At 41.9% G+C, this 27,979-nt stretch overlaps 1 protein-coding gene across 1 annotated transcript in view; it reads right to left on the bottom strand.

Moving 5' to 3' along the window:
- ANTXR1 (ANTXR cell adhesion molecule 1) overlaps positions 1-27,979 on the bottom strand; it is a 220,721-nt gene that overhangs the window by 96,051 nt on the left and 96,691 nt on the right. The window contains exons 11-12 of the mRNA XM_030310743.2: positions 21,359-21,428; positions 19,787-19,865 (exon numbers count right to left, since the gene is read on the bottom strand). Coding sequence (XP_030166603.1) covers positions 19,787-19,865; positions 21,359-21,428 — 149 coding nt within the window. The remainder of the gene's footprint in view (positions 1-19,786; positions 19,866-21,358; positions 21,429-27,979) is intronic.

The following is a 27,979-nucleotide window of genomic DNA, read 5'->3' as shown; positions in this document are numbered from 1 at the left end:
CTGCATGAGGCTACCCAGTGGCCCCTCTTCATCTTCTCCCCCCGCCCCCGCCCCAGCCCCTGACCCTCTTTCTCTGGTACTGAGTGAGGGTGAGTTTGAAGCACTGTTGGAAAGCCCTGAGGGGAAAATGACCCTTTCTCCAGGGGCAGTTCTGGTCTATGACCTTGTGATCTCATGGCAATCTGCTTGTTCTAAATACCGAAGAGGCCATCGTGGCGAGAGGGAAATGTGCAGAGTCAAAGAGACTTGTCCTCTCCAGATGAGAGACCCCACGGAGGCTGTGGGGGTGGGGGGTGGGGTCCTACATTCCCTGTTGCAGCCCCCTTGGCTCCAGGCTCCTTTCCTCCCTCCCAGGGCACAGGCTGGCGCTTGGGAGGTGTCACATTCCAGTGCTCTGAAGTGGAATATAGAACCATTCTCAGCAGCTGCTCTGAGCTCTGTTTCCTGCCCAGACAAAACTGGCGGAGCACGGGCAGGTTTTATTTTGTAAGATGAAATTTAAGTCATTTTATTGCTGCTGAGACGTTCCGGATAGGCAAGCCCCAGAGACCAAGATTCTCTCTCTCATAGCTTATATATTCTGACTGTTATTTCTGGAAGCAACCTTAGCGATTATCTAACATCTCCACCCAAACCGCCCTGCACTTTTATTGGAGTCCTATTCCTCTGGCATCTGTGACAGTTACTGGACTGTCCTGAACTTCATTCCTCCTATCTGATTATCCCTTACCCACCTTCCTCACGGGCTCCTCCTTGTACGCAGTCCCTTAAATATTTGCATGCACTATGGATCCATTTTTTGTTTTTAGAAAGGTATATACTTTTTATTTTGCTTGAAGTGAGTCTGCTTTTTAAATTCGCTTTGAAAAATTATGGTGAAAAATATACACGTAAAATTTGCCATTTTAACCGTTTCCAAGTGTACAATTCAGGAGTGTTCAGTACATCTACAGTGTTGTGCAACCCATGGATGCACTCTTGATCTGTGCTGGTTTTTTTCTGTGTGACACTTTCCGCGGGCTGTCTCATTTCCCTTCAGAGTTTAAACTCTCATCTCAATACTGAGGACTCGCATCTTTATCTCTAGCCCAGATCTCTCTTTATGCTTCAGTGTTACAATCGGGGTCATTCAAGTATCTGGCAGGTCTTACTGATGCCTCAGAGTCAACAAACTGAGCTCATTGTTCTCCCCTTCAAGCCTGCTTGTTCTCCTCTCCTCATTCAATGGCACTACTTACCAACCTAACCTCTTCTTGGATCTGCCCCTGTCTACTCCCCCTCAACACTACGGATCAGGGTTAGAACCTTACTATTTCTTTCCTGGACAGTGGCAGCTCTCCACTGGTTTCTCTACCACCATCTTGCTATCCCAAATTCCATCCTCTACAGCTGCATCTAGAGTCATCTGTCTAGAATGTTGTTCTGATAGCCCTAACAGCTCCTCCTCCTTGTCTGCACAGGTTTGTATCATTTGAGAATTTGATGAAAGTGATACACCCCTTTGCCCAGAAAAGTACACATTCACGTTTACGCACAAGCTCACAAATTTTGATGACAGTTTCAGGGTGTCCATCAAATCCCCAGAATTCATTATGGGTCCTTACCTGAAGGCCCTACACCACCTGGCCTCTCTTATTCCTCCAACCTCCTCTCCTCTTCACTTCCCTCCTTATACTTTGTGCTTTGACAAAAGTAAACCTAGGCACACCTTACTGTACTGTTCTCTCACGTTCTTCTCCCTGAAACACCCTTTATTCCTTGTATTGTTTGGGTAGCTGTTTCTCATCTTTCGAGTCTTAGCTCAGGCAACACTCCTTTAATTCCTCCCTTGCCTACTTACTAAACATCTACTGTGTGAGGCCCTCTACAGGCACTGGCATAAAAGATGGACATGGTCTTTGCAATCGCAGACCTTGTAGTTGAGTGGGGAACACAGACAAGTAAATACTACCAATGAACTCTGAGTCTGTGCTCTCATTTTATATGTCTACTTTAGCATCTACTGTGTATTATAGAAATGATATCATTACGTATTTGTCTCTCTCACTGAGCCCCTAGATGACTCAAGTCTGACTTTACTCATCTTTGTAATTTTGAGACATAGCATAGTGTTTCAAACATTAAAGGGCTAGTCACTCAAGTATTTATTCGACGGAGGAAAATTAGAATTTAGCAGGCTGACACCTTCCATAGCTAGTGGGTGGCAGAAGTGGCACTGGAGCCGATGTCGCCCGAGGCTGCTCACCTCTCCCACCATGGCCCCGTCCCTGGAAACTAACTTCACTAACTTCAGTGCAAAGAGCTTGGGTTTTGGAATCAGGAAAAGATTATTTATTTATTTATTTATTTGATTTATTTTTTAAAGAGAGAGAGAGAGTGTAAGTGGGAAAGAGGGGCAGAGGGAAGGAGGGAAGGAGGGAGACAGAGAGAGAGAGAGAGAGAGAGAGAGAGAGAGAGAGAGAATCCCAAGCAGGCTCCACGCTGAGTGTGGAGCTTGACGCAGGGCTTGATCTCATGACCCTGGGATCATGACCTGAGCTGAAATCAGAAGTTACATGCTCAACTGACTGAGCTGCCCAGGTACCCCAGTAAAAGATCATTTAAATCCTCATTCTTCCACTTATTAATATGCAGACTTTAGATAAGTTACTTAACTTCTCTTAAACTTCCTTTTCCCTATATATATGAAATTGAGATAATTCCTACTTCCCAGGATTGATTTGATCCTTAATGAGGTAAGAGATGTGAAGCTCCTGGCACATGGCCATCCTTCAATAGATCTGATTTCCCTTTCTGTTCACCCCTTGCTTCACCCCTTGCTTCACACAACACCACGTCATGTTCCTGGTGATGTGCCCAGGCTTGGCCTAGGCAAATGAATTTGATTCCTGTAAACAATCTCTTGCTAACTGTGGCTGGAGCTATGGTGTCACTAGGTGGTTGCAGGTTAGGTATTTGGGAAACCACATGCCCTCAGATATCCATACCAGTGTCAAGGAAAGGGAAGCCCAAGTGGGTTTCCCGATGGTAAATTTAATAGCTCTCATTAAAGGTGATCAAAATTAATGTTGGTAAAACATAAGCAAACATTATGCTTCATTCCTGCCACCTGAGAGGTAATCTACCTGGGCTAGAAATGGCAATCAAATTGATAGGTATTGAAGACATTGGATTCCTTAACCCACAGAGTAAGCAGTATAGAGAAAATATGAGGTGAGAATTACCTAAACCCTAGTGGAACTCTTCTTAAAAAGTGTGGCTGTAAAGTAATGAGGTTGTTCTTATAGTGCCATAGCAAACCCCCCACATCCAAGTGAATCTAATTCCCTCTAAACTAGTGGCTTTGGATGCTGGAGACTCTCCAGTGACACAGCCATTGCTCAAAGCCATTCTGAAACACCTCCCTTGGAACTGTTTCTGAAACCAATTTGTAGGCCACGAAAAGAAAATCTTATACCTTCTTAGTCATGCTTTTCTTTTCACCAAGGAGGTTCCCAGCTTGATAAACTACCATTCACTAGACCCAGTTCCCACAACTATTAGAGGTGGTTTTCATATCAGATGATGATGTTTCCCTATTCCCCTATTGAGGATATTCAAAGTTATGTGACTTTGAAGTTATGGTCATTTCAGAGCAGGAGTGCAGAACATAGTTGGCATTGTGACAGCGTTGTTGGACAAAGTATATGGCTTTCCAAGGTAAATATTTTGAAGGAGCAGCAATCATTTGGACATGCAAATTGTAGTTTGCTATAAATCTTATGGCTTATATGAATAATACCAGAAGCACTAGATAAGCCATCGTCAGTATGCAATTAAGGGAAAGATTGATGCTGTATTCCTTCAAACTCAAGCTCTGAGGTCCTTTGTCATGGAAGGACCCTCCATATCAAGGTTTTCCAGTATCATCTTGGTCTTCTTGTCACCCTGACCTAGTAGAGACACTTCATCTCACTTATGATGGGAAGGGTGATAATAAGTATATCTTGGATTCATTCAGCACTTTCTTTTCTCTCCCTAAAATGCATATAGCTCGTTAATCAAAACCAGTTTTTAGAGAATAATGCAGACAAGATGTGGCTCGTTAGTACTCAAAATGCCTTAGTTCCTGTGAGTGGGCTGTTGAAATAGGATTAGAGAGAAAGTTACTTGGTAATATTCAAATATGATGACACTGGAAAAGAAAGGCTAATTTCTCGTTTTCATTTTTTGTTCCATTACAGGGACTGGTCTACTTGCCTTTAATGTAGCTCTTTATTTAATGTATGTGCTCAACTGGCCTTCTTGGCCATCCCTCCCATATTAGTATCATTATTACCTATTATCAGCAAGTAAGCATACCTACTATATACTGTTAGCCTTAGATTATAAACTTGGAAAGGTAGAAGCCAGGCCTATGATTTGGATGGTGCCTCACGGAGATAGATGCTTTACCATTGGTGACCATGATGATTGATTTCTCAAAACTATGTCTCTAAACTGAATTACAGAGTATCTGGAAACCAACTAATCATTTTCTGTTGAGTTTCTAACACATGGTCAGCAGCAGGAGACACAGAAAGATGAACACAGTCAGTCTCCGCTCTTGGAAGATGTCATCAGTGTCCAGTTAGTTATTCAGGACTGATTCACAGGGCTCGCTCAAGGAGCAGTATGGGGTATGTGTGCTTAAACTTGAAATGATGCTACAAACCACAATGCTTGAGCTCAGAGCAGAGAGCGTTCAGGAGGCTTGCCAAGGTCAGTGAGGCATCCTGGGGCAGGTCCAGGCAGTACTTGGCAGGCCTTGAAGCCACAGTGAAATGTGGGTAGGTGGAGAAAAGGAGAGGGCATTCCAGAAGGAAAGTGAAATGTGATCAAAGGCACCGAAGGAGGGACAGACATCACTTAGAGTGAGGAAGTATGGAATATAAGTTTTTGATCATCCTCAAACATCTTTATCTATTAGGAGTCAGTGCATTCACAAATTTTAAGCCTAGCAGGTAAAGGCCACCTGAGGTTGCCAGATTGGACTCTATCAGCCACATTTGTTATATATTCATTTAGGTTGAGTTTGTACCTTTTATACACAAGCTCAAAACCTTGAGCTTTTAGATATCTTTTTCCAATTCTATGAATTTGGGCAATGAAGGTAAAATAAATTGCCTTAGCAATTTAATAAATTCAGAATAAGTTACCTTTCATATTTCCTTGGCCTGCAAATGAAGTAGTTCTCCTGACACTGGGTTGTGTGTAAAAGAAACCCAGGAATATTTTAGTTGTCACTTATTCAAATACTTTTTAATTTTTTTTTAAAGAAACAAAACATTAAGCCCACTGCTTTGGGCACTACACTAACATCTGTTCTAGCAACCACAGTAATGGCAAAGGAATGCTAGTTATGTATTGCCTGTGGCACAGACTGACTCTTGTTTTGGGGAAATATAAATTAAATCACTGACCTTTGAATTTCCTACTGAATAGGTGAGAGCTGGTTGCTTTGCAAAAGGAAAGGTGTTTATATACTCTTGTGAGACTTTATCATTCTGTAGGAAGCAGAAGGAAGAGCTTGCAAACGATGTAAGTCATATCAGTCCCAAACAATGTCCAGATCCGAAGACATGTGAGGACCGTGGCACAGCTTGTGATTTGGTGCAATGTGACCATAAATTGCCAACCAGGATGATATGGTCTGGGTTTGGCTGCTGTCTCCTCCTGTTCTGTGATAGCCTAGTCCATGGATTTTGCCAATTTTGGACCATTTAAGGAACTGGCAATTACTTCAGTGTTGGCAGAAAGGAGATCCTTTCAGGCTCTCTCTTCTTTTTGGCCCATTTCCCAAACTGGTAATCAGTCCTTCCTTTGCTCCTCCTTTCCACTCCTCCTCCTCCACCTCTTCCTTCCTCCTCCACCTCTTCCTGCCTCCTCCTTCCTCTCCGCCTCCTTTTTCCTCCTCCTCTTCCTCCACTTCCTTCCTTCTCCTTACAACACCTCTATTCTCTTCCTCCTCCTCCACCACCTCCTTCTTCTCTCTCTCTTTCTCTCTCCCACTCCCTGTCATTCCCCCTCTCCTTCTCCTCCTTTCCACTCATACACACTTTTTGGATCCTCTTTAAATTGTGCACTTCTTCCTACAATTGTGTCTGTCACAACTGGATTCATTAATCTAGAACACTCAACCCAAAAGACTCAAGCATTCGTAATAACCTCAATAACCCAGGAGCAGGCACGAATGGACACACCGATCATACACTAAAGGTTGTATACTTAGGGCATACACTTTGTCTCAAGTTCTTTCTTAGTTAGAGACTAGGACTTCTCACTTTATGTACAAATTATAGAAGCTTGTCTGATATCTGATATCTTAAGCTGTCAAATTAGAAAGAGGACATCTAGAATAGAAGACACATGTATAATACTGAGAGATGAGAGGCTGGAAAAAGCAGAACCATAAACTTCAAAAACCATAGTGATTGGAAGGGTAAGCGGCCTCAGAAATCGGGGGTTTTGTAGTAACCTGGCAAATTATAGCTCATGATAAGAATGGTGGAGAGTAACATGTAAACATCGTACAGTATTTTATAACATCCATTTTGTGTACAAAGGCTTCCATAGACCCAGACATAGGTGAAAGATAAACTCAATCAGCATGTGTTTTCTTGGTTCCCTTGGTTAATGATCTCCCTCCAGCACTGATCCAACCTGTAACAGCAGTGAGTGTGACCTGTCCCCCGTCCAGAACTGACCAGTGTGTTATCAGACACACTGTCTATTTTTCTTTTTTATCTACCTTGCCCCCAACTAATAGTTTCCTATTACATACATATAATAAATAATATTTCCTATTACTTCTCTATGTACTACTCTATGTACTTCTCTATGTATCTTTTTTTAAAAAAAAGATTTTATTTTTAAGCAATCTCTACACCCAGTGTGGGGCTCGAACTCACAACCCTGAAATCAAGAGTCACACGCTCCACTGACTGTGTCCAGCCAGGTGCCCCCTTCTCCAGTTATCTTGTTTTCTAATCTGTTCTTACTTTCATACTTTTATCTATTTTTTAGAGGGGTTTACTCTGTTGTTATCTAATGTCTTGAGTTCAGTGCTTGGCTAATTGACTTACAACTTCCTTCTTTTCTAATATAAACATTTAAGACTATAGATTTCCCTCTAAGAACCACCTTGCATGCACAAGGTTTGTGATGTGGCATCTTCATAATTGACTAATTTTAAGTATTTCCTAATTTCCATTATGACTTTGCTTTGACTTATAACAAAGTTAGATGTCTGTTTGGTATTTCAAAAAACGTGAGCTTTTCCTAAGTATGGTAAGCCCTGTAATAGTGCTAACTGGCTATCTCATGAAGTTGGCTGTAATGTGGTAGGTGATCAGCTCCTGCCCTCTGTCTATCTCTCACTCTCCAAAATAGAGTGGCTAGAGTTCTCTCTTTCCATGGAGGATGGGGTGGATGGTGGAGAGGAGGTGACTGATCAGTTTTGTTCAGCGTTTGTTCAAGTTTTGTTTTACTTTTGGCACAGTATAGACCGACGGGAAATATTTCACTGAATTTAAAATGCATCCTTGTGGGATAACCGATTATTAGCCATTAGGGAAAAACACGGCCAATTAAATCATGATACATTATTGATTATCTGAAACATCCTAATTTTAGAGATGTTAAAATGTGCAAAAAGTGGGTCTCAGAATGTATAAAATAAGTTTTTTTTCCCATTAATCTTGTAATTGCATAGGCCCTATTTTATGCAACCAAAAAATTTTGGACCCTTCTTAGAACATTTTACTGTAGCCTCATTGTGTGCCTACTAGATCATGTTTAACTGCATTATTCAAACATTTATATTTTATTACATTTCTTTGGATTGCTTAATTTATAAATTACTGAGTTGTGTTTAAATCTCTTGTGGTGGCGATTTATCAATTTCTCTTTGTAGTTCTGTCAATATTTGTTTTATATATGCTGAGGATATAGCATTAAGCTCAGATCAGAATTATACCTTCTAAGTTAAGTGTTCCTTTTAACATTACATAATGGTTCTCTTTATACCAATAACTTTTTTTTTTACTATAAAGTTTGTTTGTTTTATCTCATATTAATATAGCCACACTAGCTTTCCATTGGTATTTTCCTGATATAAATTTTCTAATATTTTTATTTTCAACCTTTCTGTGCCCTTATATTTTATTGAATGTATTTTTTTATTGTAAACAGTGTACAGTGGCGTATTTTTTAAACACAACTTTTCAATCTGTGTTTTAACTGTTGAGTTTGGTCCTTTATATTTATGTTGGTTATGGATTATTTGGATTTAACTCTTAATTCTAAAAATAAATTTTACTATCTTATATGTGCTTATCTCAGAGTTTCTTAAGAGCATAGATTCAGAAAATTTTTTCCCCTCATTTATTCTCAACACAAGGAAATTTCAAACTTAGGGAAAACATATTCTTTAAAATACTTTGAGATAAAAATATTGAAAGTCAATTGCTCAAACATCCAAGAAAAACAAATCGGCTCGGATCCTCCAAAACATATTTGAAAAGATATTTTTTACGCATACAAGGGTTATCAAAATAAAGATGTTGGCAAACTATTTTTATTTCAGTTCATAAACAACATTCGATATCTGAGTTCTGCCTTCTGATACTCCTGTGGTCTTTTGCCCTTTCTAATGACAGTACAAGAAACCACAGGTCATTTTGTTAAAAAAATAATAATAAAAAATACTAGATATTGTGAAAAAGACCTTGCATTAAGTATGGCTTTACTGAGACTAATAAAGAGATGAGAATGATTTATGACTAGGATATCAATGTTTGTTAATTAGAAAGTGTGTTTTGAGGTTATTTGAAAACAAGATGTTCTCAGAAGGAGCTCAGAAGGACCACACTTTGGTCTGAAGTATAATCTCTTTTTGTATTAGGTGGAGGTTGGCCAATTTGAATTGCACTAAGACCCACTGTCTCTAGCATTGCCAACAAAAGGATCTCATATTTATTTTCAGAATACAAAAGCCAAACTCAGTTGTTATACTATATAGGACTGATAATGTTCACCTTACTCCTTCACCAGCTGATTTTTAGGTTTAGAATTATAGACTCTCAGTGTTGGAAGGAGTCTGAGAGCTTTTCCTATCCAATTGCCTGTCTGATACATGAATGGTGTTTACATAATTCTGCCAGCTTGTCAACTCACCTGTGCTTGACTACAGCTATAACAGGGAGCTCACTCCCCCCTGAAGCAGCCAGTTATAAAGACCATTTTAAAAACTGAGCCACAAACTGTCTATCAGCCTATTCTAGTCCTTGGATCTATACAATAAAAGCAGACACTCCTGTCTCAGGACAGCCCTGCAAATGCTAAAAATAGCCAAATCTTTCTTTGTCTTGAGATCAAAGAGTCCCAATTCCATAGAATATTCTTTATTATTATTATTATTATTATTATTATTATTTCCATAGAATATTCCATAGAATTCTATGGAATAGAATTCTATTTCCATAGAATATTCTACATAACCTACCATACTTGGTAATACTTTTCACATATTCAGTTTCTCTAGGATCTCCCTTGAAGCGTCTTGGTATTTCATACAATACGCAAATGAGATTTTACCTCTACCAAGTTGAGAGGTTCTGTCACTTTTTTAGTCATGGATATGATACTTCTGTTAATTCAGAAGCCAGAGCCTCTTTGGAAACCACATCACTGTGTTGATTCTCACAGAGCTTACAACATCAGGGTAAGGAAGCTAACTCTGGGTATCTACTGTGTACCAGGCCAGCTGTTTAAGGGCCAGGATTTCAGCCACCACATTGATCTGATCCCAAGTTTGTTCCCACTTTACTTCTCCAACTAGTCTGTTCCCTACATTTTGTTAAGCCACATCTTTCAAAGGACATATTACCTATAATTACAACAACAATGAAGTAAAGGCCATCCTTTTTCAGGGCTGAGTATGAAACGTTAATGAGTCACCTGTAGCCCTGGGGCTGTGGGTTGGCCATTTTTGTTACAAAGTTCCCTTCAGATAATGTAAAAGTAAACTAGAGCCTATTCCCTTTCCAAATGAACACATTTATAAATCAATTAATCCAAATTAATGCTATTTTGTTAATATACTTGGAACATACAAATGAGGGACTGATCTTCCTAAAATATTGCTTTTTGCTTCTTTTGAATGACTTCCCATTGTCCAAACTCCACCTTCTGTTTGTCAGTCAAACCCTCTTCAAGATCAGTCTCTTATTTCCCCTCCAATCCAGTCTCCCCTTACCCTTCCAGGCCGTGTGAATAGGCAGCAGCTCAATGAACAAGGAGAGGTGGGTGTGGGAGTGAGTTGCACAGGAACCAGAATGATGTTAGGATGAAGAAACCTATAGGGGAAAGTCAGAGTGTGGGCCCTAGTCCTGTCCTCCTTGATTGGGTGTTTGGAAAGGACTTGTCTTCTCCAGGGGCCATTTCCTAGAATTGGGAACAGTTTGGGGAGGGTCTTACTGGGGAAAGGACACTCATGGGGTAAAGGTTTTGGGCTGAGAAAATCATGAGCTTCTTACTTGTTCTCCCTGAATTTCTGGAATCATTTGTCCAGCTCTCTCTTGCAAGAATGGGGGGAACACATTCTTGGGTAACTGTGATGTAATGCACTAGGTCCAGTAAGTAGACACTCCTCAAAATGTGTAGTGCGTGTATCAAGTGAGTTTTCCAAAGGCCTGTGAGGAGCCTCCTGAGTCTTTGGAACAGATTGGAGGAATTTCTGATTCCTGTGTGATATTTGCCTTTTGTACCCCAAAGTGTAAAATATTTACCTCTTGGAGTGTATATCTTGCCTTGGCACCTATGTTGTAGGGTTCTGGAGGGTATTGACTGGCTATTCTTCTTTGAGTCCTTAACATTTTGCCTATAGTACTGTTTTAATACCCATTGATCCTGATCATTGGCTCCATTTGCCACCAGCAACCTCCTTCCTTCCCATCCTTCCTTACTAAAGAGACCTACATAGCTATTGGTATGAAGTATCTATCCCAAAGATAGCTACCTATTTTGATTGATGGACTGTTTTGCTGACCTTGGAAAAGAAATAGAAGAAAAAAGTCTTCTATGATTTCTACTTTTTTCTGAGGAGTATGCAATAATATTTTATTATGTTGGAAGGCTAGATTGCCACTCAGCACAGGCTGCTGGACTCATTCCCTAACAGGCTGGTGAAATTCAAGAAATTTTGGCAAGGACAGCCATGCCAACTGTCTGTTTACCTAGATAGCCATATGACTACAAAACCAGGCTGGATTTGTATTTTCCCAAATTATTTCAAAGCAATTGGTAACAGAATTGAACTGATTTACAAAGTGAACCTGGGAAGGTGCCTAGGACAGAACTCTTAAGACAGTTCTGGGGAATGGTCCTTACCCCCTCTCTGCAGCCTGTCTTAGGTAAAGCCACTGCAGCCTCTACCTGTGAGCTCCAGCACACCCCCTTCAGGGCCAGCCCCAACCAGGGCAGTCTGTGCACCCCTCAGCTGTTGCCGGCAGCATCCAGACTGGGTAAACTGCCACAGCCTAAGTTTCTGGTATTCCATTGTGAGCTCGGGCCATGCCAATGCTCTCCAAGTCACAGCTTTTCTGCAGTTACTTAGATTTTTTTTTTTTTTCTGAAGATAAGAGGTTTTTATTTCTTGAATTAGGAAAGACTGGAAGTTAACATGAAAACTGCATCACATATAATGTTTAAATTAAATATTAAAGAAACTCCAAACTATGGCAGATAAGGAAGGCCTTTCCAACTGGGCCCAGTTGTTTCATCTCTGACCTGTTCTTCTAATACCCCATCCCAACCAATCACAGCCATGGTGGCGCAAAGCATGCCTTTGCCCATGCCTACTCTCTCCTGACTGAGTTCACTTATTATCTCTTCTGTTTGTGGATTTCCTAGACACTCTACTTCATTGCTAAATTGTCTATTAGAGAACTTATCACATTAAATTGCGATTCCTTCCAGATTTGTCTATTTCCCATGTTTCATATCTTTGTGTTCCTTGGACTTAACAAATGTAGTTACCTATACTGGGACCTCATCGAAATAAAAAGCTTCTGCACAGTGAAGGAAACAATCAGCAAAACTAAAAGGCAATCGACAGAATGGGAGAAGATATTTGCAAATGACATATCAGATAAAGGATTAGTATCCAAAATCTATAAAGAACTTATCAAACTCAACACCCAAAAAAAACAAATCCAGTGAAGAAATGGGCAAAAGACATGAATAGACACTTCTCCAAGGAAGACATCCAGATGGCCAACCGACACATGAAAAAATGCTCAACTTCACTCATCATCAGGGAAATACAAATCAAAACCACAATGAGATACCACCTTACACCTGTCAGAATGGCTAACATTAACAACTCAGGCAACAACAGATGTTGGCGAGGATGAAGAGAAAGAGGATCTCTTTTGCATTGTTGGTGGGAATGCAAGCTGGTGCAGCCACTCTGGAAGACAGTATGGATGTTCCTCAAAAAACTAAAAATAGAACTACCCTATGACCCAGCAATTTCACTACTAGGTATTTATCCACAGGATATAGGTGTGCTGTTTCGAAGGGACACATGCCCCCCCCTGTCTATAGCAGCACTATCAACAATAGCCAAAGTATGGAAAGAGCCCAAATGTCCATTGATGGATGAATGGATAAAGAAGATGTGGTATATATATACAATGGAGTATTACTGGGCAATCAAAAAGAATGAAATCTTGCCATTTGCAACTACATGGATGGAACTGGAGGGTATTATGCTAAGTGAAACCAGTCAGTCAGAGAAAGACAAAAATCATATGACTTCACTCATATGAGGACTTTAAGAGACAAAACAGATGAACATAAGGGAAGGGAAACAAAAATAATAGAAAAACAGGGAGGTGGACAAAACAGAAGAGTCTCATAAATATGGAGAACAAACAGTTGGTTACTGGAGGGGTTGTGGGAGGGGGGATGGGCTAAATGGGTAAGGGGCATTAAGGAATGTAGTTCTGAAATCATTGTTTCACTATATGCTAACTAATTTGGATGTAAATTTTAAAAAATAAAAAATAAAATAATAATTTAAAAAATGTAGCTACCTAGGTTCTGTATCAGTCTCTATGTTTCTGCCTTGCTTCCAGCCTGGTGCTATACACCTTCATGCATTGGGTGCCTGCCTGAATCTTGATCCAGTTAAAAAGGCTATTTCTAGACCCCTTCTCCAGGTCTGTACCCCCTGACAAGAGTCTGCTCCTAGTGGAGCTGGTGCTGTTCTGAGGAGGTCTTTGACTATTGGCCTGTCTGGAATCACTGGTTGTAGTTTCTCAGCTGATAGATTTGTCCCTCTTAAATCATGCTCAAGCTCCCCATGCTCCTTGGATGTGCATCTTGCACCATGCTCTTTGGCTGGCCATCCTCTTTGTTGAACTATCTTTCAACCAACTCAGTGCTCCCTGTTCTAATCCTGCTGTGTTCTCGCTCCCTTTCTCTCCTACCATCAGGTACCATCATGATCTCAGTATGACCCTTGATTGAGTCCATTCATTCATTCAACCATCAACTATCTGCTGAATACTATGTGCAGGCATTGTGCCAGGTGCTGGGTTGCAATGGCGAACAAGACACAATCTTTGCTTTTTTTCCTCAAGAAGCACATGTGCTATGCTGTGCATGGAAGACAATTATTATTTCCAATGTCTGTGAGTTTTTTGCTTGTTTGTTTTGTTTGTTTTACTTCAAGTCTTCACTTGTTTCCAAACTTATAATCTATCTCTGTTTGGCAGTTGGAGGCCCACTTTCTCGTGAGACATTGGGAGCCATTCAATGTTAAAAACAATACTGAGGCTAACTGGGTTCTCTCTTCCTGAAACAAGAAGCCAAGTCTGTGGCTCCCTAAGCCTTAGTGTGAGAGGTGGAAACAAAGGGAAGACTTGGAACATGGGAAAGGGGCATTTGGAGACAAAGTTTTACAGTCTGTGCCTGGCAACCCAAAAGGGAGAAGATCCTAGACTGGTCACATTGAGCTAAAATTATCCTTTTCAGCAAATTCCTATTTTTATACCAGAAAATATTGTCCAAAAGAAGCAACATAAAACAGAGGGTCTGATTTTAAAATCTTGGGATTCTTAAATGAATGGGATTGGGAGTGAATCAAGAGAATAAATCATTTTTCTTAAATAGATTTTAATGATTTTTTTAAACTTTGGAGGACAATTCGTGTCAGGTAAGTATAATGTAAGAGTCCTGTGTGTTCAAGATTTACCTGGCAAGCTTAGTAGAATGCAGAATCCTGGGGGCGCCTGGGTGGCTCAGTTGCTTAAGTGTTTGACTCTTGATTTTGGCTTAAGTCATGATCTCACAGTTTGTGAGATCAAGCCCTGCGTTGGGCTCTGCGTTAGCAGTGCAGGGCCTGCTTGGAATCCTCTCTCCCTCTCCCTCTGTCCCTCCCCTGCTCATGCTCTCTCTTGCTCCCTCTCTCACAAAATAAATAAATAAACTTAAAAAAAAAAAAAAAGAATGCAGAATCCTGGGCTCCCTCCAAGAAATTCTGATTCTTTAGATTGACATTTTGGACAAGATAATTTTTTGGGTGGGGCCCTCCTGTGCATTGTTGATGTCTCTCTCTTTCAAACAAATATAAGTAGAAAAATACTACTAGCTTCAGAAAGAACAGTGTGAATTCATGAAAATATGAAGGATAAAATGGTTCAAAAAATCCTTGGGAAATAAGTTAATATCCTGTTCATCCTCATAGAAACCAAACCATACTCCCAAACCATGGTGAGTTGGGGCTATTTTGGGGAACACTGGAAGATTCAGTCTGTTGTGAAATGCCTTCTGAAGCTGTGTTTCTCTTCTGCATGAAATGTTACCTCCTCTGATAAAATGCCCCCCAACATGCTCGGCGTGATAGAACATTTTAAATGATAATAGTTTTTACTTGGTAGTAATGCATAAACCTTAGTAAATAGTTGTTTCAATTCATTCTTTGAAATGGTCTAAACATTCCCCTTATGTTACTATTTACATGATTCATTTACTGAGAAAATCTTTTTTCAAAAATGGTGAAGAGACTGCAACCTAATCCTATTTGACTTACCACCAGATCTAATTTACTGGTGTTTCCCCTAGTTAGCCTGCAGGCAACATCTTCAAAGTTTTCCCTAGCCTCTTCCTAGATTACAGGCTTATCACAGACCCAAAAGGAATCATAACTTTTCATCAGGGAAACATTGCCTGTTTATATTCTGCAGGGCATGAGCAGCAAATGTTTTAATGAGACAGGCCATTAGACTTTTACTTGGCAAAGAAAGACAATCTCAATAAACTAGTAAACGACTGTCATTCTTTGACTTATTACCAGGTACCTTAAGCCCCTTATACACTTTGCCTTTAATCTTTGCAACAACCATGCCAGACAGGCTCAGAGACAAGCTCAGGCAAATGTGCCCAAGATCACCCTACAAGGTGGAGGGGCTGGGATTCGAAATTAGGACTTTGACTCAATATCCTGTATTCTTTATTCCTCCATTGTGCTACAATTACAAAGCAGTTGTTCTGGTTGTGATCTCTCAAGGCTAAGTAGGTGGCATTTTAATTTTCATTCGAAAAGAATTTCTCTGAACTGTGACTTGACATGGGTCCTCTCAAATTTGCTCAACCTTGCTGCCCCTTGAAGCCAGGCTGTTTTCCATATAAGTTGGTGGGGAAAAGGCAGGATTCTCGGCTGATTTAGTGTTGATTTTAGAACTTTATGTTCTGTCTCTTTCCTTTCTTCAAAGATGGTGATGCTCTAATACACTGGAATCCAACACAAATCAAAGCCTGATCATAGTTAAGAGGGAGGAGCATCAGCTGGGTCTCATTGTACATACTGTGTGAACTAGGGCATCCCAGGAAAATGGTTGCCAACCTGAGAAACGGCCCCAAATCAGAAGGCACCAGAAACTGATACAAAATGAGAGAAAAAGAGAAAAAGAGTTAATGGTCCCTAGAGGGACCACAAACAAACTGTGCTCATAGACATATCTAGTCCTTGCTCAGATTGGATTCTGTTTAGTGGATGGCCTCTTCCCACCTTCACGAACTGAAATTAGCATTTTCAAGTCCCCACTTGGGTTGTCTCCTCCATGAAGCCCTTGTGTCTCTTCCTGAATTCACTCCTTGTTCCCCGCTCTGAAATTCTATTGCATTTACACCTGGCTCACACAATTGTGTTCTTTATTCACATATTCTTTTACGTGTTTGTTGGGCTCCTTTCTCCAACTGGATTTTAAGCTCCTTAAGGGTAGCAATGTTGTAAAAGTAAATGGAACACTGATGACACAGTAGGAAGTCAAGAAATACTTGTTGAATGATTCTGATTTTTATACACTTTGGTTGGGAAATCATCAAATTTGAAGGCATTTATCTAAATGAGGACAATCTTTCATGAACACTTCTTTAAGGGGCTAACATTTGCTTGCTCTGCTCTAAAAAGGACAAACTTCTTTTAACTATTTCCCCTAAAGCAGCACCATAGTAGTGATCCTCCCCCTCCCAAATGCTAGAGGTTGGGGAAGAAAGGGGATGTATTCACATATGCTGGTGAAAGAGGACTTTGGATGTTAAACCATTTTCTAGAGTCCTGGAGCTCAGTAAAGTTTACCATTTGTATAGGAATCTTTTAGCTCTTGGATGGAAAAAACTCTTTCCTGTAAAACTTCATGGAATTTCTGCTCCTGGCAGGGGCGACAGTTATTCATTGTGGATCTTGAAAACTGTGGCATGGTTATCCAAATGGGCACCAAATAAAGCGAGAAAAGAAAAGACTCAACTACATATTTTAGAATTATTTTTGGTTCCAGGTGATGGGCTGGGCAGGCTGTGACTGGCACAGACAGGACTAACCCTTTACTCAAACTCAGGGGATCACTTCTGATCTAAAAACCTTGTCCTCCAAACCAGCTGCTGAAGAAACAAACGTCAAGTCCAGGACCTTACTTCATATTCTGGATGACCACACGTTCCACCTGCATCTCTGTTTTGCCCAGAGGTGGCTTCAGTCTTTTTAATTGGAGCTTCTGTGTAGGGTCCTGCTGGGGATGGGGGTTTTATGTTTGAATATAGGTCCATTTCTTTCTCTGGATGATTTTGACCATCTCGCCTACCTCCTTTCAATCACCTGGACTTGGCTGAGTAACAAACATATACCCCTAGGGGTCCATCTTATCGAAGAAGAGTTCCTTTATTATTATGGGACTCTGAAGTGGGAGCCAACTCTCTGGAGAGAATTTCCAAAAGAGTTCAATAATTTTAACTCAGCTTCCACTAGAACAGCAGCTAACATTTATTAAGCACTTACTACGAGCCAGGCCTTCTGCCAAGAACTTTTTCATTTCATTTAATATTCATGATGCTGCTAAGAGTGATAAAGTAGTAGTATTCCAGTTTTACAGATTAGGGAATTGATGCACAAAGGGGCTAAATCACTTGGTCAAGGCCACACAACTAATTGACAGTGAAAGTCAACTTAGATACCCAGGACAGTGCCTGGCATGTTATACATGATCAATGAATATTTGTTAAATAAATGAATGAATGGTCCTGGATCTCAAATCTTAGGGTGTTCATAATTTTGTTGTAGACATATAACATTTTCAGGTGAGAAGGGCAATAGCACATAAGATGTGATGGGGTGGTGTTTATCAAGGGTCAACTGAGCAGAAAACTGAGCGATGAGCACTCAGGTAAGGGAGATATAAGATGTAAATGAAGGCTGGAGTGGGATGGGAAGGTAGAGGGGACTTGGCTCTGAGCTCTTTTCATTTTTCAGTACATTAGAGGACACCCTTTCTTCTTGGCTTACAGGCCCAGGACTTAAGCCATCAGTCATAGTCCTATATCTGCCATACCACAAGTTTGGTCCTGAGATGTTTCCCTTCCGCCTCCTCATGCCCTTGTGGCCTTAAGGGCATGGCTGTTTCTCTGTGGTATGGTCAGACATAATGAGAAATGCAGGCCCAAACTGCTGGATCACTCCAAAGCAGGGAGGAATCTGGAATGGAGTTGTTAGGTTTGGGGTATTTTAATCATTTCCTGCAGGTTGGCAAGTTCCAGAAGGGTCAATTTTTAAAAGAAGCAGGCGGGTACACTTGAAATTTCACTGCTTCTCCAGAAAGTTTTCATATTTGGTTTCCAGATTTGATGTTCCACTGAGGGGTGTCTGAGACTCAGACATTTCTCAGTGGTGACACTTTTCTGTGACAACCCTAATTTCTTACTTTGGTCCAATAAAACTTTTCCATTGGGGCACCTGGGTGGCTCAGCTGGTTGAGTGTTTGACTTCAGCTCAGGTCATGGTCTCATAGTTCATGAGTTTAAGCCCCACATCAGGCTTGGGGCTGTCAGCACAGAACCCACTTCAGATCCTCTGCCCCTCTCTCTCTGTCCCTCCCTCACTTGTGTTCTCTCAAAAGTAAATAAAACATTAAAAAAGAAAAGTAAAACCTTTCCATTTTCCATACCCATTGCACTGGCTTAGCCTGCTTTTAAGAAAACTGGTTTGCTCCTAACACAGGATGGAAATGTGTGTTGTGGGAGGCGGGCAGAGGGGCAAGTTGGGAGGGAAGACTGTCCATCCTGAGGCCGGATCTCCTGCTCATTTATGAGATGACTCATTTTTATTTTGTCTGGCTTCAGTGCATGCCTGCTAGTTCTTGTCCACCTGTGACAGTATGAGGGATACAAGCCCCAATTAGTGGGGGGCTCTAATGACATGTCCTCCAGTGCCCAGGCAGAATGTGACCATAGTATCTGCCCACGCTGACCATCAGGTCAAACACATTAGCCTTCAGAATGATTCAGTGGAAGAAATGCACTTGGTGACAACAACTGAATATTCAGACAAAGGTTATTTTGGAACTACTCATGCTAGGGGCTGAGGACTGTATAAAAGCTCCCTTAGCCCTGACAGTCCTCTGATGGGCTGAGCTCTGACATACTGACAGCAGGAGGGAGCAGCTGCACTGACGCAAGGGTTCCCACCCATGGTCACACACAAGAACCTTCCCAGGAGGCCTTGCAACCACCAAAGCTAGGGCCCACTCCAGACTTGGCTTCAATTGTTCTGGCATGAGTCTGGGGGCATCATAATTTTTTTTTTTAAGTCTTCCAGGTGATTTTATATGTAACCAGAAAAAAAAAAAACAAACACCTGCCATTAAGGATCCAGAGAAGGAGTGTCTGAAGAGTTGGTAGAATACAATCCCACTCGTGCCTCACAATCCCCTTGGCATAGCCCCACCCTGCTTCATCAATTTTCCATTTTCTCCAGGATTATTTCCACCATCATAATAACAAGCTGCAATTTCTCCCATTCTAAACAAGACTCTCCTTATACTCCACATTGCCCTTTAGTTACTGCCCTATTGCCCTGCTTCCTTTTAGAGAAAAACTCCCTAAGATGTGCTTTCTGTGTGTGCCATCCAATTTCTTTCTGCACAATTCCTCCTAGACACAGTCTACCCAGATATCTCCCGTCACTACTGCACAGACAATGGCCCTATCTTACCATCCAGACATGCAGGTGTGTTCAGCTCTCACCCTTGCTCAGAGATGAGGAACCTGGAGAAGCCCAGCACAGGCATTCCCGATACCCTCTGGGGTCCAGCCTACAGCTGGCCCTGCAGAGTTGGGATCAAAGCTCAGTGAAAAGAATGCAGAACTGGAAACTTCCCAGGGAAATGAGAATGACAATAAAGCCTTCAGGAAAGGAAAAGTGACTTACGCAGCGTGTGGTGGTGATGATGACAGAACTGGAGATGAAAGAGAGACCATCGTTCATGCTGACCTGAAGCGCTGCTTTCCTGCAATGACAAAGGAGCCAGAGATGCTCAGCAAGGTGTGCAAAGAGCAGGGGCCCATGAGCTGACACCGAGGTCCCCTGTAAGCCCTGCTCCTCACTACCCAGGGGAAAGACTGTGGTCTCTTCCCCTGGGGCCTGTAAAATGTAGAGGAGGTCTCTAGGGCCCATCCACTGTAAACTTTTAGAGACGTCAGGATACCCTTGGCTAGTGTATCAAGGCATTGCATTAAGCCCTTCTTACATTGCAGCAAATTGCATTGAATGGGAAAAGCTTGCTGCCATTTAATTTACCTGTCACATTGTCATAGGAAGAAGTGTTCCCCAAACATGGCTCGAGTCTATAGGGATAAACTTGTCACGCTGTAAACTTAATGTTCTGTTGTTATTATTGGGGCTATCAGTAACTGATTCTGACGAGGGTGTTTGTGACCATCCTGGCAAACTCACGGAGGTACAGCAGTGGATGAGTTACCTTCCACCCACCTTCCATCTCTGTGAGACTCACTGAAACCTGAGCTTGCATTTTGCTTGTACTTGGCCGTATGGACACAGGGTTAGTTGGTGGAATCAGTGGACTTGGAGACCAGTGTTAGGCAACCAGAGTTGGAGGCTTTACCATTAGAACAAATGATCAAAAGCAGAATTTAGATGAAAATGTTTAGTATTGTTTCCTCAAGACCACCATTCTATCTTCAGCCTGTTGTAGACATGTTTACAGAGAAATGAGTTTGTGTTCTCTGACAAACACAGATTCTCTGCTTCCCCACATAGTTCTTTTCTTGCTTAGGTACTAATTGTTTTCCTTCTGTTGAATATTTTCATCACACTTCACCACCACCTATTATAATAGCACCGCCATGGAATCTCCCCCCATAAATTAGTTCACAGAACCTTGTGCAGTCTGGGTGAACACCCAATGTCCTGCAGAGGCTCAGAGGAAGGAGCACTGAGCTTGGCCTCAGAAGGTCTGAACCTGGGGTCTTCAACCAGCTCTGGACCCACTTAGCCCCTTTGAGCTTCCTTTCCGAGCTTCCGTATCTCTAAGGAGGAGATAATCATCTAGCAGGGAAATTACGATGACGGGGCAAGGTAAAGTTTGTGAGAGGGAAGTGTGAGAGCTTTCTAGAAATGTAGTTGTGTGAGACACACCTTTATTCAAATCTAGACAGTCCCACTACTGCAGTGTGACCTTGGGCAAACTACTTAAATTCTACTTAAATTCTACTTAAATTCTCTCAGCCATAGATTGCACATCTGGGATGACATGAGTACCTGGTTCTTTGGGAACTTGGGAGGATAAAGTGAGATCCCCTTTGTGAAACATTTGTCCTGGTGCCCTGCTCACTGTAAACATGGGCACCATCATCATTACCTGGAAAGGTCTAGACAAAGACTGCATTATGACAATGAAGAGAGACGTTTTCTTCTCCCTCTGTCCCCTCTACCTTCTCTCTCCTCCCTGGCTGTGAGGTTCAGTTGCTGGTGGAAACTTACATGCCAACTTCTTTTAAGATAGGTGCTGGACACAGCAAATAAGTATCTTCCACAGTGAAGGGCTTCTCATCTGTAAAAAGGAAGTCACTGGATTAAGAGGAGTGAAGTGACTTTATAATTTCATATTCAGTGACTCCTACAGACCGACTCCTGGGAGACACTAGAAAAGCAGTAACTATTTGAAATAGAAACTATCCTTGAGCCATAAAATCCACACCAGTGAACGCATTTACAGTCTCCTGCCAGAACACTAGTCTCTGACTTCATACATCCAGATGAGTCAATCAGGGAACAAACAGAAACTGAGCTCTTACCATAGACCAAGCATAACCAAGGGGAAACCAGAAGATACAAGACTGGTCCCTAGGGGAGCTTCAGGTCTGAGTCTAGTTTGAGAGAGAAGTCATATTCATGGAGAAGGTTTGCTGATGCAGCATTGTTTACAATAGCCAAGACATGGAAGCAAACAACTTAACTGTCCATCCATGGATGAATGGCTAAAGAAAATGTGGCATATATATATAGTATATATATATATATAGTATATATATATATATATCATTGTGTATATATATATATATATGTATATATACACAATGATATATCTTGTGTGTGTGCACACACACACAACATATATCATTCGTTCATAAATAAAGTAAATCTTGCCATTTGTAACAACATGGATGGACCTGGAGGGCATTATGCTAAGTGAAATATGTCAGATGAAGAAAGACAAATATCATATGATCTCACTTTTTTTGTTGAATCTAAAAAAGAAAAAAAATGAACTCATAGATTCAGAGAACAGATTGGTTGTTGCCAGGGTGGGGGTGGGGGTGGGGGATGGGCGAAATGGGAGAAGGTGGTCAGCAGGTACAAACTTCCAGTTATCAAATAAATCATGAGGATGTAATATACAGCATGGTGACTATAGTTAACAATACTGTACTGCGTATTTGAACGTTGCTAAGATAGCAAATCTTAAAAGTTCTCATCACAAGAGAAAACTTGTAGCTATGTATGGTGATGGATGTTAACTAGATTTATTGTGGTGATCATTTTGCCTTCTACACAAATATTGAATCACTATGTTGTATATCTGAAACTAACATAAACCTATTTATCAATTGTATCTCAATTTTTTAAAAAAGAAAAAGTTTGCTGACATATTTAGAAGTGGCTAAGCCAAAATATCATTTGACTTCAGAAGACAGAAAGCTCCCTTTAGGTGGGTGATGTGGTGAGGCGACAGGAAACACAAAATCTGAGATGTACTTTGGTGAAGAGAATGGCAAGAGGAATTGCATGAGTAAAGGCAGAGCACAAAGAAGACATATGCCAAGGTAGGAGGGAAGTAGGATTTGAAAAGATCAGTATAGGAAGAAGTTTGAGTGAGACTGAGGAATTTGGACATAAGTCTATTAGCCATGAAGAGATCTTTGGAGACTTTGGGAGAAAAACTTGAAGTGATGATTTTGGAAGTTTCAGCAGATGCAGCTGTGAAAGATGGATGAAAGTGGGGGGACACTAGAGGTGGGAAGTTCTTGCTCTTATTCTATGGGTTGACTGGGGAAATCTTAAGCAGGTTTCATCTTGAGCTCCTTAAAACTGTCATTGTGTCCCAGGTTCTGGGGCCAGAAGCAGGGCTGAGAAGTTACTGACTATAGTCAGTATATAGCACTTGTTCCTTCATGATGCAACATTTAAGAGTGCATGCTCTGTGCCAAGAATTGTGGTAGGACCTGTGGGTGAGATGGAGATGAATAAAATGAGTCCCTTTAATCAGCTGTGAATATGAATGCCTGCACTAGAAGACAGAAAGGAATACATGTATAATTGAAGAACAGTATTCTGCTATTGGCATGTTATGAAACTGATGTGTCTAATGACATTGGACTGTGGCAGACACGAAATGCTTGCCTGAGTGGGAATTAGGAAGCCTCATGCCCTCCATGCCTGAGTTGAAGGAGCAGAGCCACCGGGGGTGGGAGTTAGAGGACACGTCTGAGTGCTAAGCACTGTGTCTCCATGGAAGCAGGAAGAAGAGGATGGTCCGTTACAGTCTCCTCTGATGTCTAAGCAAATTTTCAAGTGGTGAAAAGTTCGGTTATTCCAAACCATTCATTAATTTATTCATGCATGCATTCATTCATTCATTCTTTTGTTCATTCATTCGTTCAACAAATATTTATTAAAGACCTACTTTGAGCTAGAGACATAGGCTTCGAGAAGAGAAACATGGTCTCTGATTTAATGGATTTTATAGGAGCTGCAGGGGGGGACAGTTATTGAGTACTTTCATTTTTATTGAAAAATATATTCTTTTGAATGTCTTCCACATGTCAGGGCCTTGCAATGAACAAAACAGATGAAAGCACCTCGCTTAAGGAGCTGACATGCTAGTAACTACACAAGTTACTATTTCATTATAATTGTGGTGAGCGCAAAGAAAGAGAAAGAAGGTCAGGAAATACTTCCCAGAGGAGAAGCCATATAAGCTAACACCCATTGTCAGGTGAAGAGGACATGGAGTGAGGCAGGAAGCCCTGCAAAGGTCCTGGGGCAGGAAGGAGCCTTTTAGCTTTGAATGCTAAAAGGAGGTCAACAAGGCTGCTGAAGTTGAGTGAGACAGTGATTCAAAATGAGGCTAGAAAAGGCAGCAGGGCCAGATGATCAAGGCCTTGTGGGCCATGGTGGGGCGACGGGAAGGTACTGGAGGTCCCTCCTCATATTTAGAACTAGCATTCGCAGATTACGGAATGTTGCTGGGGCAGTGGAGGCATGTTGAATGGAAGTAATGAAGCTTTATGGTGGCAGTGGTGGATCATACAATCCTGAACTGAGCATTTTTATTTTCAAGGTGTTTCCCAGTCTCTGGTGACAATAATGGCAGTGAGACTCTCCCAGGGCATCCTGTGTGTCGGTGCTCTCCGTGCACTTTGAGCATGCTACATAATCGAATTTATAACCTGCTAGCTGTGCTCCCAGGAAAGAATATTCTTCCCTTTATTTTATTTTATTTATTTTATTGATTTTTTTAATTAAAAATGTTTATTTTTGAGGCAGAGAGACAGAGAGAGAGAGAGAGAGAGTAAGTGGGGTAGGACAGAGAGAGAGAGGGAGACACAGGCTCTGAGCTGTCTGCACAGAGCCCCACGCAGGGCTCGAACCCACAACCTGTGAGATCATGACCTCAGCCGAAGTCGGACACTCAACCGACTAAGCCACTCAAGCGTCACACTTCCCTTCATTTTAAAGGTGAGGAACAGACGTAGAGAGGTGAAGAAACTTGCCCAACATTACCCAGGGGAGCTTGGATCCACACCTAGGCAGTCTGGCTACCACCTCTTGATAAGAGCCATGCGTTATCACCTTCTACAAGACCTTGTGAACTGAGACAAGGCAAGGGCATTGGGCGCATTTCCCAGATGCAAAATGGAGGCTCAGAGAGGCAACAGTGACCCATGGTTGCACAGCAAGTCGGAGGCAAAGCCAGGACTAGATGTGAATTCTCCATTATTCTTCCCTTGCCAAGAGCCTCTCCATTCCAGGAAAGGCTTGTATTAGACAATAAACCAAACTCAGGACAGGCATGGCTGACTAGAAACTGTATTTATTTTCTCTTGGCCATGGCTTATCCTGCTTCACATGCACTAGTAATACCTGGGAGTGCAGATCCCTGCCCATGGAGCCACGGGGTAGCCACAGAGTGGCCACAGGAGGCCTCGTGACTCTTGGCTGCATTCTGTGGGAAGAGCTGGTCACCCAGAATGGGCATCCAAGTCAGAGGCACAAGGGAGGCTCCGGGCCCAGTATGCCCATGTGGCTATTAGTGCCCAAGCCACTTCTAGAGCTTTCTCTGAACAGCTCCTTCCCTGCCCTCCATCCCACTGGAAGGGGGTGAGAGGACAAGACTGGCCTAGGTCAATCAGTTGGTTCTTTTCCCCTCCCTTCATTTTCCTTTCCTGCTTAGGAGACCAAATATTTCTGGAGCGAAGCAGAGGAAAACCTCACTGGGAGGACTGAGGACACTTTGCTGAGGCTGTGGTGCAGCCTTAACACTGCCTTCTGTCAGTTTATCAGCCTCTGTGCCTGTGGGCCTGCTCTGGGGAGCTGGCATCTTCTGCTCTGAGAGGGATTGTTTGATTTGGAGCCTGTTTTCACTTTACCACAAAAATGAGTGACTTTTTTTTCTCTCTTTCTCTCTCTCTTTCTAAACAAAGAAGGGCCATTTGGTTTCCATAACGCAGATCATCTGACTTCTTCCTGGAACATCCTCTTGGGAAGCAGGGCACAAAGCCTTCCCCCTCGGCTGAGCCACGTTTGGCTCAGGGACCCTGCCAACCTTGCCGCCACTTCTTCCAAAGCCAGTGGTGTTTATGGGGCCATAATCCACCCCAAGGACGACTGAGTCCCAGCTCCTCTGTCCAGTGGGCAGCCATTTCACTGTTCGTTAGCATTGAGTGGGCAGGGGAGTGGAGACCAGGACCTAGGAGACCAGCGCTTGGCTTGTTGGCAACAGGGGGAGAGAATTAGGGAGGGGTGGGAGTTTGAAACCAGAAGTTAAGGGAATTTTTAGATGATCTGTAAATATAAATTTCCTTGCCTTTTACCAAAGATATTTCAGAATTCAGTGCATACACTCGACATAGGTTAATCTAAAACACTTGCTTATAAGAGTCTAATAATAGAACAGAAGATTGATTTAAACCCAGGTTTGGGGTATCAATGAGTATCATTATACCAAATTGCCAAACACCCAAGGCTTGAGAGCTGGGCATCCCTGAAGATAAGTACAGAGGGCACAGAGGGGGGCAGAGTACACACACACACACACACACACACACGCAGTCTATATTCTCACAAATGTGTATATCCACTACATCTAAATCCATATCTATATATTTATTCTGATTCTGTCTGACACGATACTCATGGCCTCATTTGACATTATTATTATTCATTATTTACAATTTGGGAAACTGGCTCAGAGAGGTTAGTTAATTGAATCAGTGTTGCACCACTAGTACATGTAGTACATGTCAGGGCTGAAATTCAAACCCAGGTTTTGTTGAAATGATTTACCCAAGGTCAACCCAGCTAGTTTTTTTACAGATGTAATTTAAACTAGTTAGCCATCTTACATTGTCATAATGTCACAGCTAATTTTGTGATACAGCTAGCCCGAAGTATACTAGGAGCTAAGTCTTTTTATACCTGACCACTTTGGAGGCAAATGGTCAAGATGCTCCATGGGTGAGGCTGGATAATAGTAGGAGGCATGTCTTCTATGAGAGGGGAACAGGAATTGAAAAGCTCTGTGGTAAGGTTCAGGTACCTTTTGAGAGACAGTGATCTACTGTAATGAACCCATGTTCCAGAATCATACACTCAAATATGTACACTCCCAGGTTTTGACCTTGGATCAATGTAATTCTTTTCAGACGATTGAAGGAATTCCCAGAATTCTTCCCTGCCATTGGTGACTATCTAATGGATTTGAGATAAAACCAGGATTAAAATTCATTAGTTAATTCAAACACCAATCACAGTGAATCCTTTTACAGGCTGATTAAATAATTCAAATGCTTTTCAAGCCTTGGCAATCTTTTCTTGATATAAATATTTATTTCTGGCCAACAGCACAAGAAAAACCTTTAGCCTTATCAGGGAGAGCTTGTTGAAACCCTCCAAAAGCTGATGTAAGTTCCAAAGTAGAGTTTACATTCCTACTGTTACAAAATAATGAAAGTTAGGGGACTAAATGAGCTCACTCTGCTCTTTCTCCCAATCTCCACTGGGTCTAGAGAGCATTTCATGGCATCCTCGAGCCAAGCATAACTGTTCAGCACCAAATTATCAGCTGGTTTGGGAATGTGTCCGAATGGAGAATAGACAGGCTGGAGTTAGGCTGGATGTTTCTACCTTCTCACTGAATTCTCAAGTAACCAGCTTTTTAAAAAGTTAAGTTTTTAAAATACTGTGCAAAAACCTGAAATAAACTGATATTCAGCAGGACTCCAAGTTGGTGCAATTCAAAGCATCTGGGTTGAGCTTTCTGGAGCCCCAGCCAGAAAGGAGGTGGTTGATTGCCCTCTTGGGGCTCCTGCGATGATAATTCACAAACACGGGGATCTTACTGCCAAGCTTAATGGAACCTACTGCTTAGAGTGGAAGGAGATTAATATTTTTGGGGCATGTACTACGTGTCAGGCCCTGGGTGGGGAGGTTTTCATAAACGGGTGAGATAACAAGCCTATGGATTTTTTTTTTTAATTTTTTTTTTCAACGTTTATTTATTTTTGGGACAGAGAGAGACAGAGCATGAACGGGGGAGGGGCAGAGAGAGAGGGAGACACAGAATCGGAAACAGGCTCCAGGCTCTGAGCCATCAGCCCAGAGCCTGACGCGGGGCTCGAACTCACGGACCGCGAGATCGTGACCTGGCTGAAGTGGGACGCTTAACCGACTGCGCCACCCAGGCGCCCCAAGCCTATGGATTTTTTTGTGAAAGACATTAAACAGTAAACTACATTAGGGGCCAGAGCAGAGATTTTGAAAGTGGAAGAGTGGCTTCTACTTGGAGAGGCTGACCAGGGGTTCTGAGGTCAGAGCAATGAG

This window comes from Lynx canadensis, chromosome A3, assembly GCF_007474595.2.
Source record: "Lynx canadensis isolate LIC74 chromosome A3, mLynCan4.pri.v2, whole genome shotgun sequence".
NCBI classification, from domain to species: Eukaryota; Metazoa; Chordata; class Mammalia; order Carnivora; family Felidae; genus Lynx; species Lynx canadensis.
This window is presented reverse-complemented; position numbering and strand designations above follow the sequence as displayed.